At 43.9% G+C, this 15,618-nt stretch overlaps 1 protein-coding gene across 7 annotated transcripts in view; it reads right to left on the minus strand.

Moving 5' to 3' along the window:
- The window catches only part of TRIO (trio Rho guanine nucleotide exchange factor), a 3,522,386-nt gene that overhangs the window by 2,091,075 nt on the left and 1,415,693 nt on the right, over positions 1 to 15,618 (minus strand). For all 7 annotated transcript variants that reach the window (XR_011200906.1, XM_069219639.1, XM_069219640.1 and 4 more), the window contains exon 21: positions 15,344 to 15,466. Coding sequence is in view for 6 of the 7 variants with exons in the window: in XM_069219639.1 (XP_069075740.1) it covers positions 15,344 to 15,466 (123 nt within the window). In the remaining variant the exon portion in view is untranslated. The remainder of the gene's footprint in view (positions 1 to 15,343; positions 15,467 to 15,618) is intronic.

The raw sequence follows: 15,618 nt of genomic DNA on the forward strand, positions 1-15,618 counted from the left end.
TTCTTGGATTTTGTGAAATAACATGAAATGTGAGCAACGATTGGCTCTGCAAATGTATTGAAGGGTCGGAGGTACTCAAATATGTACTTGGGTGAAACACAGTGACTGCTGCTGTTTGGCATGTAAAAACAATAAAGTTTTTCTATAAAAATAGTATTAATGTGGTAAAATAATTAATTTCTCCTTTTTCCCTTGGACAAGAAACACTCCAACAATGTGTAATCCTTTATTTGGCTCGACGTTAGTTCTTGACAAGATATATATTATCTGGTCAGTTCCATCCCCACATCTCTCTCGTTCAACCGCCCTCCTCCCATTTTTATCCCCTCAGAACCCATTCAAATGTCGCCCTACACATCCGTGAGCCAGACCTCATTCCCACAACAAGCTGGCAACATTTGAAATAGTCATGAACATTACACCGCATGTACTGCTCGTGACTATTCCATTACAACTTGTAACGCTATGAATGTTAACACGAGCATGACATGGAACACAGTTACCCCACATCGTGCTTGAGCACATAACACATCTTCCCCCCTATTTTTTTTTCATTTTCCTTATGTTAAAACAAAACCCTGAAATTTCCTAGGTGGACGCCGCAACTTCAGACCCTTGGAAGTCTCCTTAACCTTATCTGCTTCTCTAGTAATGATATCCCTATTCAACCCAGTGTTACTGACATTCTTGTTCCCTAATGTCTAAAAAAAAAACATTACTTGAATACCTGTCAAGAAACCAACAATTCCTCTTGAACAAGGAGACTCTATTGAGATTCCAGACACTTTCTCCGTCTACTGGCACCACACTCCTGAAACCTTTAACCCCTTCGCTGCCAGCCCTTTCCCCCCTCCTATGCCAGGCCTTTTTTTGGCTATTTGGGGCAGTTCAAGCTTAGGCCCTCATAACTTTTTGTCCACATAAGCTAGCCAGGCCAAATTTGTGTCCTTTTTTTCCAACATCCTAGGGATTCTAGAGGTACCCAGACTTTGTGGGTTCCCCTGAAGGAGGCCAAGAAATTAGCCAAAATACAGTGAAAATTTCGTGTTTTTTTTTAAAATGGGAAAAAGTGGCTGCAGAAGAAGGCTTGTGTTTTTTTCCCCTGAAAATGGCATCAACAAAGGGTTTGCGGTGCTAAAATCACCAGCTTCCCAGCTTTTCAGGAACAGGCAGACTTGAATCAGAAAACTCAATTTTTCAACACAAATTTGGCATTTTACTGGGACATACACCATTTTTACTTTTTTTTGTGCTTTCAGCCTCCTTCCAGTGAGTGACAGAAATGGGCGTGAAACCAATGCTGGATGCCAGAGACCTAAACATTTCTGAAAAGTAGACAAAAATCTGAATTCAGCAAGGGGTAATTTGTGTAGATCCTACAAGGGTTTCCTACAGAAAATAACAACTGAAAAAGAAAAATATTGAAATTGAGGTGAAAAAAACAGCAATTTTTCTCTACGTTTTACTCTCTAACTTTTTCCTGCAATGTCAGATTTTTTAAAGCAATATACCGTTAAGTCTGCTGGACTCTTCTCGATGCGGGGATATATAGGGCTTGTAGGTTCATCAAGAACCCTAGGTACCCAGAGCCAATAAATGAGCTGCACCCTGCAGTGCGTTTTCATTCTAAACCGGGTATACAGCAATTAATTTGCTGAAATATAAAGAGTGAAAAATAGATATCAAGAAAACCTTTGTATTTCCAAAATGCGCAAAAGATAAGGTGTTGAGGAGCAGTGGTTATTTGCACATCTCTGAATTCCGGGGTGACCATACTAGAATGTGAATTACAGGGCATTTCTCAAATAGACGTCTTTTTTACACACACTCTTATATTTGGAAGGAAAAAATGTAGAGGAAGACAAGGGGCAATAACACTTGTTTCGCTATTCTATGTTCCCCCAAGTCTCCCGATAAAAATGATACCTCACTTGTGTGGGTAGGCCTAGCGCCCGCGACAGGAAATGCCCCAAAACACAACGTGGACACATCACATTTTTTGTCAGAAAACAGAGGTGTTTTTTGCAAAGAGCCTACCTGTAGATTTTGGCCCTTAGCTCAGCCGGCACCTAGGGAAACCTACCAAAACTGTGCATTTTTGAAAACTAGAGACCTAGAGGAATCCAAGATGGGGTGACTTGTGGAGCTCTGACCAGGTTCTGTTACCCAGAATCCTTTGCAAACCTCAAAATTTGGCTAAAAAAACACATTTTCCTCACATTTTGGTGACAGTTCTGGAATCTGAGAGGAGCCACAAATTTCCTCCCACCCAGCATTACCCAACTCTCCCGATAAAAATGATATCTCACTTGTGTGGGTAGGCCTAGCGCCCGTGACAGGAAATGCCCCAAAACACAACGTGGACACATCACAATTTTTGACAGAAAACAGAGGTGTTTTTTGCAAAGTGCCTACCTGTAGATTTTGGCCTCTAGCTCAGCCGGCACCTAGGGAAACCTACCAAAACTGTGCATTTTTTAAAACTAGAGACCTAGAGGAATCCAAGATGGGGTGACTTGTGGGGCTCTGACCAGGTTCTGTTACACAGAATCCTTTGCAAACCTCAAGATTTGGCAAAAAAAAAAACATTTTCCTCACATTTCGGTGACAGAAAGTTCTGGAATCTGAGAGGACCCACAAATTTCCTTCCACCTAGCATTCCCTCAATTCTCCCGATAAAAATGATACCTCACTTGTGTGGGTGGCGCCCACAAATTTCCTTCCACCCAGCGTTCCTCCAAGTCTCCCGATAATAAAAATGGTACCTCACTTGTGTGGGTAGGCCTAGCGCCCACGAAAGGAAATGGCCCAAAACACAACGTGGACACATCACATTTTTTCACAGAAAACAGTGCCTACCTGTGGATTTTGGCCTCTAGCTCAGCCGGCACCTGGAGAAACCTAGCAAACCAGCGCATTTTTGAAAACTAGGAACCTAGGGGAATCCAAGATGGGGTGACTTTTGGGGCTCTGACCAGGTTCTGTTACCCAGAATCCTTTGCAAACCTCAAAATTTGGCCAAAAAAACACATTTTCCTCACATTTCGGTGACAGAAAGTTCTGGAATCTGAGAGAAGCCACAAATTTCCTTCCACCCAGCGTTCCCCCAAGTCTCCCAATAAAAATGGTACCTCACTTGTGTGGGTAGGCCTAGCGCCCACGAAAGGAAATGGCCCAAAACACAACGTGGACACATCACATTTTTTCACAGAAAACAGAGGTGTTTTTTGCAAAGTGCCTACCTGTGGATTTTGGCCTCTAGCTCAGCCGGCCCCAGGGGGGGCAGAAATGGCCTATTTAGAATTTGCCCTGGCACCTAGAGGTTTCTGCCCCCCTGGGAGCAGATTGGCCGATCTGCCCCCGGGGTGGGGTGCAGATATGTCCTAAAATAAATTTTACCCCCCCCCCCGGGAGCGACCCTTGCCTACGGGGTTGCTCCCCCTGGGTGACATTGGCGCAAAAAAAAAAAAAAATCCCCAGTGCCTAGTGGTTTCAGCAGATTGACCTAAAATTGGCCGATCTGCCCCCAAGGGAGGCAGAAATGGTCTAAATACAATTTGCCCCCCAGGGGAGCGACCCTTGCCTAATGGGTCGCTCCCCATTGCTAAAAAAAACAAATCAACAAAAAAAAATGCAAAAAAATGTTTTTGCATTTCTCTTTGGATCGCACTGGAAGCTGAGCTGATGCGTGCTGACATCACAGGGGGGTGGGGGGTCGGAAGGGGAAGGGCTTCCCCTTCCATCCCTGCCTGGGGGGGTGGGTGGGGAGCACATGGGGGGAGCGCAGTTCTCGGGTGCAGGACGAGGTGATCTATATACTATGGAATTGTATGGTTGTACCAGTATGCCAATGTGAATTGGTAAATTTAGTCACTAGCCTGTTAGTGACAAATTTGGAAAGCAGAGAGAGCATAATCCCTGAGGTTCTGGTTAGCAGATCCTCAGTGAGACAGTTAGGCATCACACAGGGAACACATACAGGGCACATACTTATGAGCACTGGGGCCCTGCCTGGCAGGGTCCCAGGGACACATAGACTAAAACAACATATCTACAGTGAAATATGTGGGTAACATGCCAGGCAAGAAGGCACTTTCCTACACCCTTTCTTGTTGCATCTGGAACATTATTTTCCTATAGCAGGACATAACTTTGCCTATATGACAATTTCTGCCACACCTATAGCACAGTGTTATATTATTATTATTACTATTTTTTTTCCATCTGGTCTTTGCCGTATAGGTTTCGTTTATGGTTTGTGGGTCATCTGATTTTGGTTAACTTACTATCACTTATTGTCACTACATGCACTTCATTAGTTTCATTGCCCCTTATTTTCTGTACAGATTTTTCAGAGTGTTCAATAGCTTTAGCAATTTCAATGGTAGCAATAAGTGACATATGTGTAGTGGTCAAAAGTCTTTCTTGAATCTTCTTCTTGTTTGTCCTCATCAAAATCTGATCCCTTAAAACGTGCTCATATGTAATATGCTCAAAATCACACGTCAAAGCAAGCAATCTAAGTTTAGATACATATTCCTCAATAGATAAATCGTTGCATTGTTTTCTAAAATAGAAAATAAACCTTTCCATCACAATACCGGTATTCCTATGATACTGTACTGACTGGAAGCACATTGGTAAACGTTATTTTTTACCAGGATTGACTAATGCAGGTAAGTTTTTTAATTCTTTTAATGCAAATCCTCCTAAACGATGTTATAAGTGCTAATTTTCCCTCTGGTTCACAGTCCCCATCTTCCAGGACCTCTACGTAAGGAAGGAATACTGCTTTCCATATTTCACATTCCACAGGTGGCTCCTGAGAAGTTGTAAGAAAAGCTGGAGGTGTAACAATACCTGACATACTGTACAATCAGGTGTCTACAGTATACTACCTATTATGCATAATTAATTATATTGCACAAAAACAAAAAAATAACAATTTCATTAAACAAAAAAATGTACGGAAACAATTCAATGCTATTAAAACAATAAAGGGAGTCACCACAGTCTATGAGGTGTGCGCATCGCTAGGATGGCGCACAAATAACTTACAAAATATAGCCAAAGTTGATCTTGATGAGTGCGTATCACAGCAGAAGTGTAGTACATTTCTCACTGAAATTACGGTTCCACGTGTTTTTTCCCAATCACATAGCACAGCTTTTTCTCACCCCTCTGAAAGATTTGCGTCTTCCTGCAACAACGACACTTTACGTCGCTTAATCAGATTCCCATAATTCAATATTAAATGCACCAATCGCCTGAGATCAATCACGGAAGCGTTGCTAAAATCCCAACCAATAGCATGCAACTTCGTCGGAAATGCACCAATTCTGTATATCTGCGTGAATTCGTTCCCGTTCGTCACCAGTGTTGTAAAATAAATCCTTTCTCTCTTTTTCTCTTGGACAAGAAACACTTCAACAACATGTTATCCTGGATTTGGCTCAATGTATATTCTTGTCAAGATATATATCATCCGGTCAGTTACATCTTCACATCTCTCTCGTTCAACCACCCTCCTCCCCTATTTATCCTCCCAGCACCCATTCAAATGTCGCCCTACACATCCACGAGCCAGCCCTCATTCTCCCAACCAGCCAGCAACATTTGAAATAGTCATGAGCATTACACCGCATGTCCTGCTCGTGACTATTCCATTACAACTTGTAACTCTATGAATGTAAACACGAGTGCGACATGGAACATAGTTACCCCACGTATCGCTCGAACACGTAACCATTAATATTTACAATTACAATGATAACATATGAAAATATTTGACCCTATAGTCTTAACTGAATCGGTAGGTATCTTACCATTGCATAACAATAATAATTGAATCAGTATGTAGTTCTAAGCCATTAATGGATTAAAAAGAAAGATACAATTCGCCTATATAAATTGTTACACAAATACTTAAATGCAATTTTTTTTGGCTACTCTAAAAGATAGCATATTGTTCAATGACTTCTTGGAGTGGGCATCATTCTGACAGCAAGAAGCAAGTGCTTAATTGCCTGATACAGATTTGCTACAACTTCTTAACCACCCTTCTTGAGAGCAGTGAGTTTCTTCCCAGCTTCTTGGGAGCACAATCTTATGTTCTTCAATCTACCAAACAATTTGGCTATAATAATCTTCCTCTTATTTTGACTTGGAAAGAAATACAAACATGGTTGGGAACGATCGGAATTAGTCTAACTCTCATTCCAGACATCGGTCACATTCATAGATCTACTCTGCATTGTTGTACCAACCCATAGTATTCCAAGATGAAAACTAGCAGTTTACAAAAACACCTAAATAAACAAGTTAATCTTCAAAAGCCCGAACGGATCGGCAACAGTCTGCAGCTTGATTCAGATTTAGGCCAAACACTTTTTTGTCCCAAAATGTGCTCTTCCATTTCACCTCCTGTTTAGGAGAGTGATACAGCTGAGAGTAATGAGTGGATGACCTCTTCTGAAAAGAGGAAGCTTAGTGAGAGGGGGCTGTCTTCTCCTGTGAGCGTGGAAACAACACGCTTGTGGTTGAGAAAGCAATTTAAGTAACCATTTACTTAGCTTGGTGTTTAAGTACACAATTTTAACTATATAAAAATGCTTCACTGGTCATAAACAGGAACAATTTGCTATTGTTGACGCAAATATGCTAATTAGAAATTATTAATGAATCTTTACGTGTTTTGATTAATGAAAAGTTTGTAGGGAACGCAGCAGGAATCCAGGACCAGGCCCTCGAATGGACCGCATCCTTCCTCGCCGGGAGAACCCAAAGAGTCCGCCTCCCCAGTACCAATCCAAAGCTTTCAACATCATCTGCGGCGTACCCCAGGGCTCATCCCTCAGCCCGACGCTGTTCAACATCTACATGGCCCCCTTTGCACAAGTGGCCCGTCAGCATAACCTCAACATCATCTCCTACACCGACGACACCCAACTCATCCTCTCCCTCACTAAGGACCCGCACACCACCAAAACTAACCTCCACGAGGGACTAAAAGCCATCGCCGACTGGATGAGTAACAGCCGGCTAAAACTGAACTCGGACAAAACAGAGGTCCTCATCCTTGGGCGCACCCCCTCCGCCTGGGACAACTCATGGTGGCTGTCCACGCTGGGTCCCCCACCGTCAGCGCACGAAACCTCGGCTTCACCCTTGACTCCTCACTCTCCATGTCAAAGCAAATCAGCGCCATCTCCTCCTCCTGCTACAACACCCTCCGCATGCTTCGCAGAATTTACAAATGGATCCCAACAGAAACAAGAAAAACAGTAACCCAGGCCCTTGTCAGCAAAAGACTCGACTACGCCAACGCCCTCTACACCGGTATCTCATCCAAACTCCTCCAACGCATCCAAAACGCCTCCGCCCGACTCATCCTCAACATCCCTCGCCACTGCCACATCACCCCCCCAACTAAGAGACCTTTACTGGCTCCCCGTCAACAAGAGGATCACCTTCAAGCTCCTCACCCACGCACACAAGGCACTCCACAACACCGGGCCATCATACCTGAACAGCAGACTCAGCTTCTACAGCCACACCCAGCATCTCCGCTAACCTCGCCCTCGCCTCCATCCCCCGCATCCGACGCAAATCTTCCGGCAGCAGATCATTCTCGTACCTCGCTGCCAAGACCTGGAACACCCTCCCGCCGGATCTACGTCAGACCCAGGACCTTCACCCCCGCCCCCAACAGCGCCTTGAAACCCTCACGGGTATGTAGCGCGCTTTACAAATTAATTGATTGATTGATTGATAGGGAAACTAATTGTAGAGAAAATAAAGGGAACGTTCGAAATTGTGACCACGAGGAGTGACAGACACTTACACGAAGTTGTACTAAAATTAACTAAAGATGTATGAAATAATGAACATGTGAAAGAATAATGTAGTAATGTGTCATATTAAGATGTATAACCTATGCTTTGCATTAATTTGTAGAGTTAACTTAGCTGTGATTAAGGCCTAGTCCTTTCCAGGCCTCACACAAGGAGCTGAAATTCTAAGGTACCGCAGAGAAGCTGATGCATGACCTGTCCTTGAGCCACCCGATGTTAAAGTTGCTTAACTAGAATCTTCTGCAATGTACCGTCGGACAGGAGATGATGAAGTCAAACTGATACAATTATGTTTAGAGTAGACTAAATGTACTTTCCCAGGACTTGAACAATGGTAGCACTGACTTTCGATACCTGAAGAGCCGGATGATGAGGACACTGTACAGTGGACCAATCCGTGTACTGTGAAAGAAGAGATTTAGAACTCATAGATTTGAGAAATTAATATTAAAGGTTAGAGTCCTATCTGCTGTGCTGACTGACCGACCAATTAGGAAACAGGGGGATGGACTGAAAAACTAATAAAAAGTCATGACAAGGGGCTAAAACTTCGGAATGATGCAGCAGATGCGAGGGGAGAATTTATGACATCAGGAGACACGGTTCGAGATTCTGTCGCTGGGCTCATACTCTTGAGAGCCTGATGCGTTGCTGATCAATTGATGACCTGAAGACAAAGACTGACTTTGTTGCTGATCCATTTCGTGGATAGGAAGCTATGACAATGTGACTGTTTAACTTGTGCCTTTTCTTCTAGGTACCAACTGTGCTGTTTTATAGTTTTCCTTCTAGCTAGATGGTTTTCCAAATTTACATTTTCTATATCGTTTTAGCATGAGGCCCCACATGCCAATGCTAATCTGGGTTAAGTAGGCTTCCTACAGTGGCGTTTGACAGTGACAAATGACTTGATGAAGTAGGGGCCCCTACAGCTGCTCTGAGGAATGGCATGGACTGCCCCAGGTACCTGGACAATTTTATTCTGACTGATGTATAACCTTTTGCCTTGTCTCTCCTGATACTGATTGCAGTAGCATTCAGACACTAATGCTACCTTCCCTTGATAAAGGATCATGCTGTTATTCAATTCATAAATTGTTTGATTATGGAACATATATTCTTCAGTATATATTCAGGCACTTTTAATATTTGACATATTGTTGTAGGATCTTTGATATTGACTTAATGCATAAATAGGATTGTGTTCTCCCTTGATTGAGATAGTTTTGTTAATAATATTATTCAGGATTCTACAATAGCAGATTATTATATATCCCTTAAATTGTTTATCATGCAATTTGAATAACTGAAATGCTTTTGTATCAACTCCCCCAAATGCCCCCAACTTTATGAAATCTCTTTTCTCCCAGTTTTTCTAATTGTTATTAGAAATAGTGAAATGTTGCAATTTTTGCTACCCACACTTACATTTCTTCTTACTGTTTTTGGGAATTTGTAAGGAGACGTAATTTGAATATAGGCTATTTTTGCCACAGTGGATGTCAGGTTGTAGAACGTTGGCTCTATATATACTACAAAGTGAGAGATAGTGTGCACAGAGTCCAAGGGTTCCCCTTAGACGTTGATAGTGGTAAAATTAGATAATACTAATGCTCTATTTTGTGGGAGTGGGGTCGAGCAGTAGGCTTATCAAAGGGTAGTGTTAAGCATTTGTTGTACACACACAGGCAATAAATGAGGAACACACACTCAAAGACTTTACTCCAGGCCAATGGGTTTTTATATAGAAAAATCTTGTCTTAATTTATTTTTAGAACCACAAGATTCAAATTTTAGGTAAGTTCATAAATTGTACATTACATCACACAAGTAAGTATAGAACTTTGAAAACAGTAGTACACACAGTTTTGGTTAAAATGGCAATAAACTATTTTAAAAATGGACACTGCAAAAATCAACAGTTCCTGGGGGAGTTAAGTATTGGTTAGTTTTTCAGGTAAGTAAAGCACTTACACAGTCAGTCTCCTGGGCATAGGCAGCCCACCGTTGGGGGTTCAAGACAACCCCCAAAGCCACAGCACCAGCAACACAGGGCCGCTCAAGTGCAGAGGTCAAAGGAGGGCCCAAAACACATAGGTGCCTATAGAGAACAGGTGTGCTTCGGTTCCAGTCTGCTAGCAGGTAAGTACCTGCGTACTCGGGGAGCAGACCTGGGGGGTTTGTAGAGCACTGGGGGTACAAACACAAGCACACAAAACACACCCTCAAAAGCACAGGGGCGGCCGGGTGCAGTGTGCAAAGTAGGCGTCAGGTTTTGTATTGAAAACAATGGAGGAACCCGGGGTCACTCTGGTGATGCAGGCAGGGCACAGAGGGGATTCTCGGGCCATGCACTGACTGGGCTAGGATGAGGGCCGCCTGCTGGTCACTCCTGCACTGGTAGGTTATTCCTCTCGGTCCTGGGGGCTGCAGGTGCAGTGCTTGGTCCAGGCGTCGGGTTCCTTTGTTACCAGGCAGTCGCAGCCAGGAGGAGCCTATGTGCAGGCATCACTGTGGGGGTGCAGGGAGGTCGACTCAGGGTGTCCGTGTCGTTGGAGTCGCCTTGGAATCCTCTCTAAGGTGTTGGTTTCTCCAAACTCGAGCGGGGGGCGTCGGGTGCAGTGTGTGAAGACTCACACTTCTGGCAGGTAGTTGGAGTTTCTTTAAAGTTGCTTCTTGTTGCTGTTTCTGGACAGAGCCGCTGTCCTCAGGAGGTTCTTGGTCCTTTAGGTGCAGGTCAGTCATCTGAATCTTCAGAGGTCGCTGGTCTCACTGGATAAGTTGCTGTGCAGGTTGTCTGGGGACAGACCGGTAGGGCTGGGGCCAAGCCAATTGGTGTCTCAGTCGTCTCTGCAGGGTTTTCTGGTCAACAGTCCTTCTTCTTCTTGTAGCTTGCAGGAATCTGATTTCCTGCGTTCACGGTCGCCCCTAAATACTCAATGTGGGTGTGTGTTTAGGTCTGGGGGCAGTAGCCGATGGCTACTGTCCTTGAGGGTGGCTACACCCTCTTTGTGCCTCCTCCCAGTGGGGAGGGGGGCCCATCCCTATTCCTATTGGGGGGAATCCTCCAAAACAAGATGGAGGATTTCCTAAGGCAGGGGTCACCGCAGCTCAGGACACCTTTGGGGCTGTCCTGACTGGAGGGTAACACTCCTCCTTGTTTTTCTCATTATCTCCTCTGGACTTGCTGGCAAAAGTGTGGGCTGTGTCCAGGGGGCGGGCATCTCCACTAGGTGGAGTGCCCTGGGGCATTGTAACACGAAGCCTGAGCCTTTGAGTCTCACTCTGTTACAGCTCCTGCCGGGGGGAGGTGTGAAGCACCTCCACCCAGTTCATGCTTTGTTTCTAGCCTCAGAGAGCACAAAGGCTCTTACCCCATGGGGTCAGAAACTTGTCTCAGTGGCAGTCTGGCACAGACCAGTCAGTCCTGCACTGAAGGATTAGGTAAAATACAGGGGGCATCTCTAAGATGCCCTCTGTGTGCATTTTTTAATAAATCCAGCACTGGCATCAGTGTGGGTTTATTATTCTGAGAAGTTTGATATCAAACTTCCCAGTGTTCAGTGTAGCCATTATGGAACTGTGGAGTTCATTTTGACTAACTCCCAGACCATATACTTAATATGGCCACACTGTACTTACAATGTATAAGAATGGACTTAAAGACACTGTAGGGGCATATTGCTCATGCAGCTATGCCCTCACCTGTGGTGTAGTGCACCCTGCCTTAGGGCTGTACGGCCTGCTAGAGGGGTGACTTACCTATGCCACAGGCAGTATTTTGTGTGCATGGCATCCGGAGGGGGATGCCATTTCGACTTTGCCTTTTTCTCCCCAACAACACACACAATCTGCAATGGCAGTGTGCATGTGCTAGGTGAGGGGTCCCTTAGGGTGGCACAACACATGCTGCAACCCCTAGGGACCTTGGTACCACTGGTACCTTTTACAAGGGACTTATCTGTGTGCCAGAGGTGTGCCAATTGTGGAAACAATAGTACATTTTTAGTGAAAGAACACTGGTGCTGGGGCATGGTTAGCCGGGTTCCAGCACATCTGTCAGTCAAGTCAGCATAAATATCAGGCAAAATGTGGGGGGTAACTGTAACAGGGAGCAATTTTCCCACACAGGTCTCATTTTTCCACCCTTTGAAACTGATGACATCCACTACCCTTTGATCCTGAGACAATAATGCTAAGTGCTGCAGACAACTCTTATCCACATCAGACTACGCCATTTATTGGCGCTGTAACATACTAATGCATTTCGAGTTTGGCGGGCACACTCAACCCACCACCTGACCACTGGTGCCTTCAGGACACCACCAGTGTCAATGTTGAGGCCTCTTCACAGCAGGGCCGGCGGGCAGAAACAGTGTTTCCGCCCGCCAGCCCTGCGGTGAAGAGGCCTTAACATTGATGCCGGCTCAGAATCAAGCCAGAGCCAATGTGGTGGTGCAGCAGGTGCAGCAGCACCCATCGCACATTTCGGGCAGTGAAATGCGCGACAGGGCTCTGCATGGGGGCCCTCCGCACCCTCATTCCGCCAGCTCCTCCACAGCGGTGTAAACTGCCATGCCAAGGCTGGCGGAATGGAACTGGTAATTCGTCGGCCAACGCTGCCCTGGTGGATTACAACCGCCGGGACCGCCAGGCTGGAGGCTGACTCCAGCCTGGCGGTGTCGGCGGTATTACTGCAGCGTTTCAGCCCCTGTCAGAATGTGGCGGATCGGACTGCCACTAGAGCGGTGGTCTGATGGCCACCCCGAGTCTGGCGGTCTTGAGAACGGCAAACTCAGAATGAGCACCTTAGTCTCACTATATCCACTGTTAGGCAGGGCTGATAAATTGCAATATTCACATTTACTTTCTGATGTACATGACTTAATTGAGTGTCTTCTGCATATACACACTTTTACTCTTGGTCAGGAGGTTTCTTCTTTTTGGTGTGATTACTAGGACGTTTACACAGTTTACCTATGTATTACATGATTATTCTTGAAGTTTTGTTTCAATAAATAAACAAAATCTGCATATATAGTGAGGCTAGGCTATTATTTTCTCTACATTTAACACTGATTGTCACTGTTTCCTCATAGTTTAATTGCTCAGCTTTGCAATGACATAATGGGTTACTCTTATATTTTATAAAGTCTGATGCCTTTGCTGGTCTGTAGGAAGGCTTTCAGGGCAAACCAGGTGACAAGAAGCTCAGAAAATAAATATGGAGCTGGTGCTCCACAGTAGACCTAACACCTCTCATCTCTACATCTCCTAGGTAGCTAACCCAACCCGGAGACAATGCAGTTATCACTATTAGCACTAGGTGGGGAAGAGAGAACCGCCAGCCACAAGTCAGTCTGCCATCTTGGCAAGTCTTGGGCCATCTCCTCTGAAAGCATGATTAATTTAGACATGCTGCGCTAAAGATTGGCCTACTAAACTTGAGCTGGCCGATTGTGCCATCAGCTACATGGGAGGAGAAAAATGCACTAGGATAAGAAACCAAGAAGCCTCAGAAGAATCCTCATCATGAGTCCGGTCTGAGACTGAAACATGGGAATCATATTCTGAATGTCCTGACATGCAGCAGTGGAAAGGCGTTGAATGCCATCATGTCTAAGAAATCCACTATAGAGAGAATCTTCTTCGTAGGACTCATGTGGCGTGCTGATGGAAAACCCCAAGGATATCAAGAGGGCAGCCGCCTGGAGGTAGTCTGCAACTGATGATAACAAGCCATCTTGAGAAGCTGCTCATACAATAGGGAAACACATGCACCCCTAACATGAGAAGATGAGCTGCAACCACTGTCATCACTCTTGTGAACACCCAAGCGGTTGTGGTTGGCCAGAAAGCAGACCAGCAAACTGGAAGCTTTCTGACCCTCACTGTGAACTGCAGGTAGCGTCGCTCAAACTGCAGGACAGGTATATCACAATATGCGTCCTTCAAGTCTCAGGAAACAATACAGTATCCTGGATCGAGAGCAGCAAAAATCTGAGCTTCTTGAATCTGTTGTGTATCAGCTGCTGAAGGTCCAGGCTGGGCTTGAGGCACCCATTCTTCTTTAAATAAGAAAATAGGGAGAATAGCACTCTGTGTGTGTCTGTGAGTCCGGCACTTGCTAAATAGCAATCTTGGCCTCCTATACCAAAAATATTTTATCAGAAAAAGCTTTTTTAATCTACTGGGTTAATAAGTGACTTTACTTATACATTGGCTGTTATTTTACAGAAAATAAATGTAATGTACCTTTAACAGTCTTGAAACTGACTACTAAAATATATTTTAAGTATAACATTTGTCTTTTCTAAGGAAAAGTGAAAAATATGTGGGGTGTGACAATTCTGTGCCGATGATAATGAATGTATATTCCCTGAAAGGACACCCTGCTATCAGCATAATGGCACTACAGTGGCAGAAATGGAGGGCACCCAAAGTACTATAACAAACAATGAACTGAAAAAAAACACAACCATATTATGCTTACCTTGATAGGGTTGCACGTCTGCTCCCCCAACTTGGCATTACTTTCAAAACCTGCTGGACTGCCTTAAAGTTATTAATAGCCTAGCATGAATAATTTAAAGGATAACCACCTAAAACCCACCTACATAACGGAAGGAGCTCAGACCACACCAGAAAGAAATAAAGGAAATAAAGCTAACTCTTCATTGATGTGAATCCCCTCAGGTCTCTTGACATGAGGCCAGCCTTTAGAAGCATTTACTCCTACCTCTAGCATTATCAAAACTCTCAAACTGATGAGATTGCTAGATTGTACATTATGTACAGTAGTATTTTTTTTGTTCCTAAACTAGATTTGAGCATTAAAAATACATATAAAGTAACAAAGGATTTGGTCAGTTAAATGCCTAATTCTGGCATATGTTATCACCTTCACATTACACATCTAAAGCCTTTAGGGCAGCCTTCAAATTGTTTTCTTTCCAGCCTAACCACTTTAGTTATAAACTCCCAACATGCTGCGAAGTCCTCATATTCTGCTTAAAGTCAAAAATATTTATCCTAGCTGTTCTGTCAACCTAAGGTGGTACTGAGAGCAAAGCTGGTAAGGAGAGTCACCCATTCTCTCAACAGCAGTATAACAAGAATCAACAAGCAAAGTTGTTTCACAGGACCTGCATCCGATCACAACTTTTATCATTCGCTGTGCTGTGATATAATTTAGGATGTGGAATCAACTTGCCTTGACCTGTAACTACTCAAAAGAATGTTCTCTAGGTGATGTACGTAAATAGGGCTGATTTTCTTTTTTCAAAATGTATTTGATCTGAAAAATAACACTGGACTGCATAACGAACAGCATGATATTCTACAAAATACAGGTTAAATATGTAATACTTCATTTTTAAGTCACTGAAATGCACATCAGTAGGCACTAGCTTAAGCTTGGCTAAGTACATACAAGAGGTTGAATTAGCTTACAGATTACAATCATTGTAAGGTTGTTACGTTACATCTACCTTGGCTGTGATCTGAAACTCCTCATGTTCTTTAAGAAGTTCTTGTGTGTGTTGAGTACTTGACCCAGTTGAGGTATGAGTGGACAAATAGAACTCTCCATTATCATGGATCCATTCCAAGGCCTAAATGTAGAACAAGAGAAAAGGTTGGGTGGAAAAAAGAAGGAAATGGTTACAAAGTAGATGCATTTGGACGCACAGATCTTTGGTGGTATTAAATATAGGATACTGGGAATCTATTACTCAAAACTGAAACGATAAAAGTTAACATGCTT

The sequence above is a fragment of the Pleurodeles waltl genome, chromosome 2_2, assembly GCF_031143425.1.
Source record: "Pleurodeles waltl isolate 20211129_DDA chromosome 2_2, aPleWal1.hap1.20221129, whole genome shotgun sequence".
Taxonomy (NCBI): domain Eukaryota; kingdom Metazoa; phylum Chordata; class Amphibia; order Caudata; family Salamandridae; genus Pleurodeles; species Pleurodeles waltl.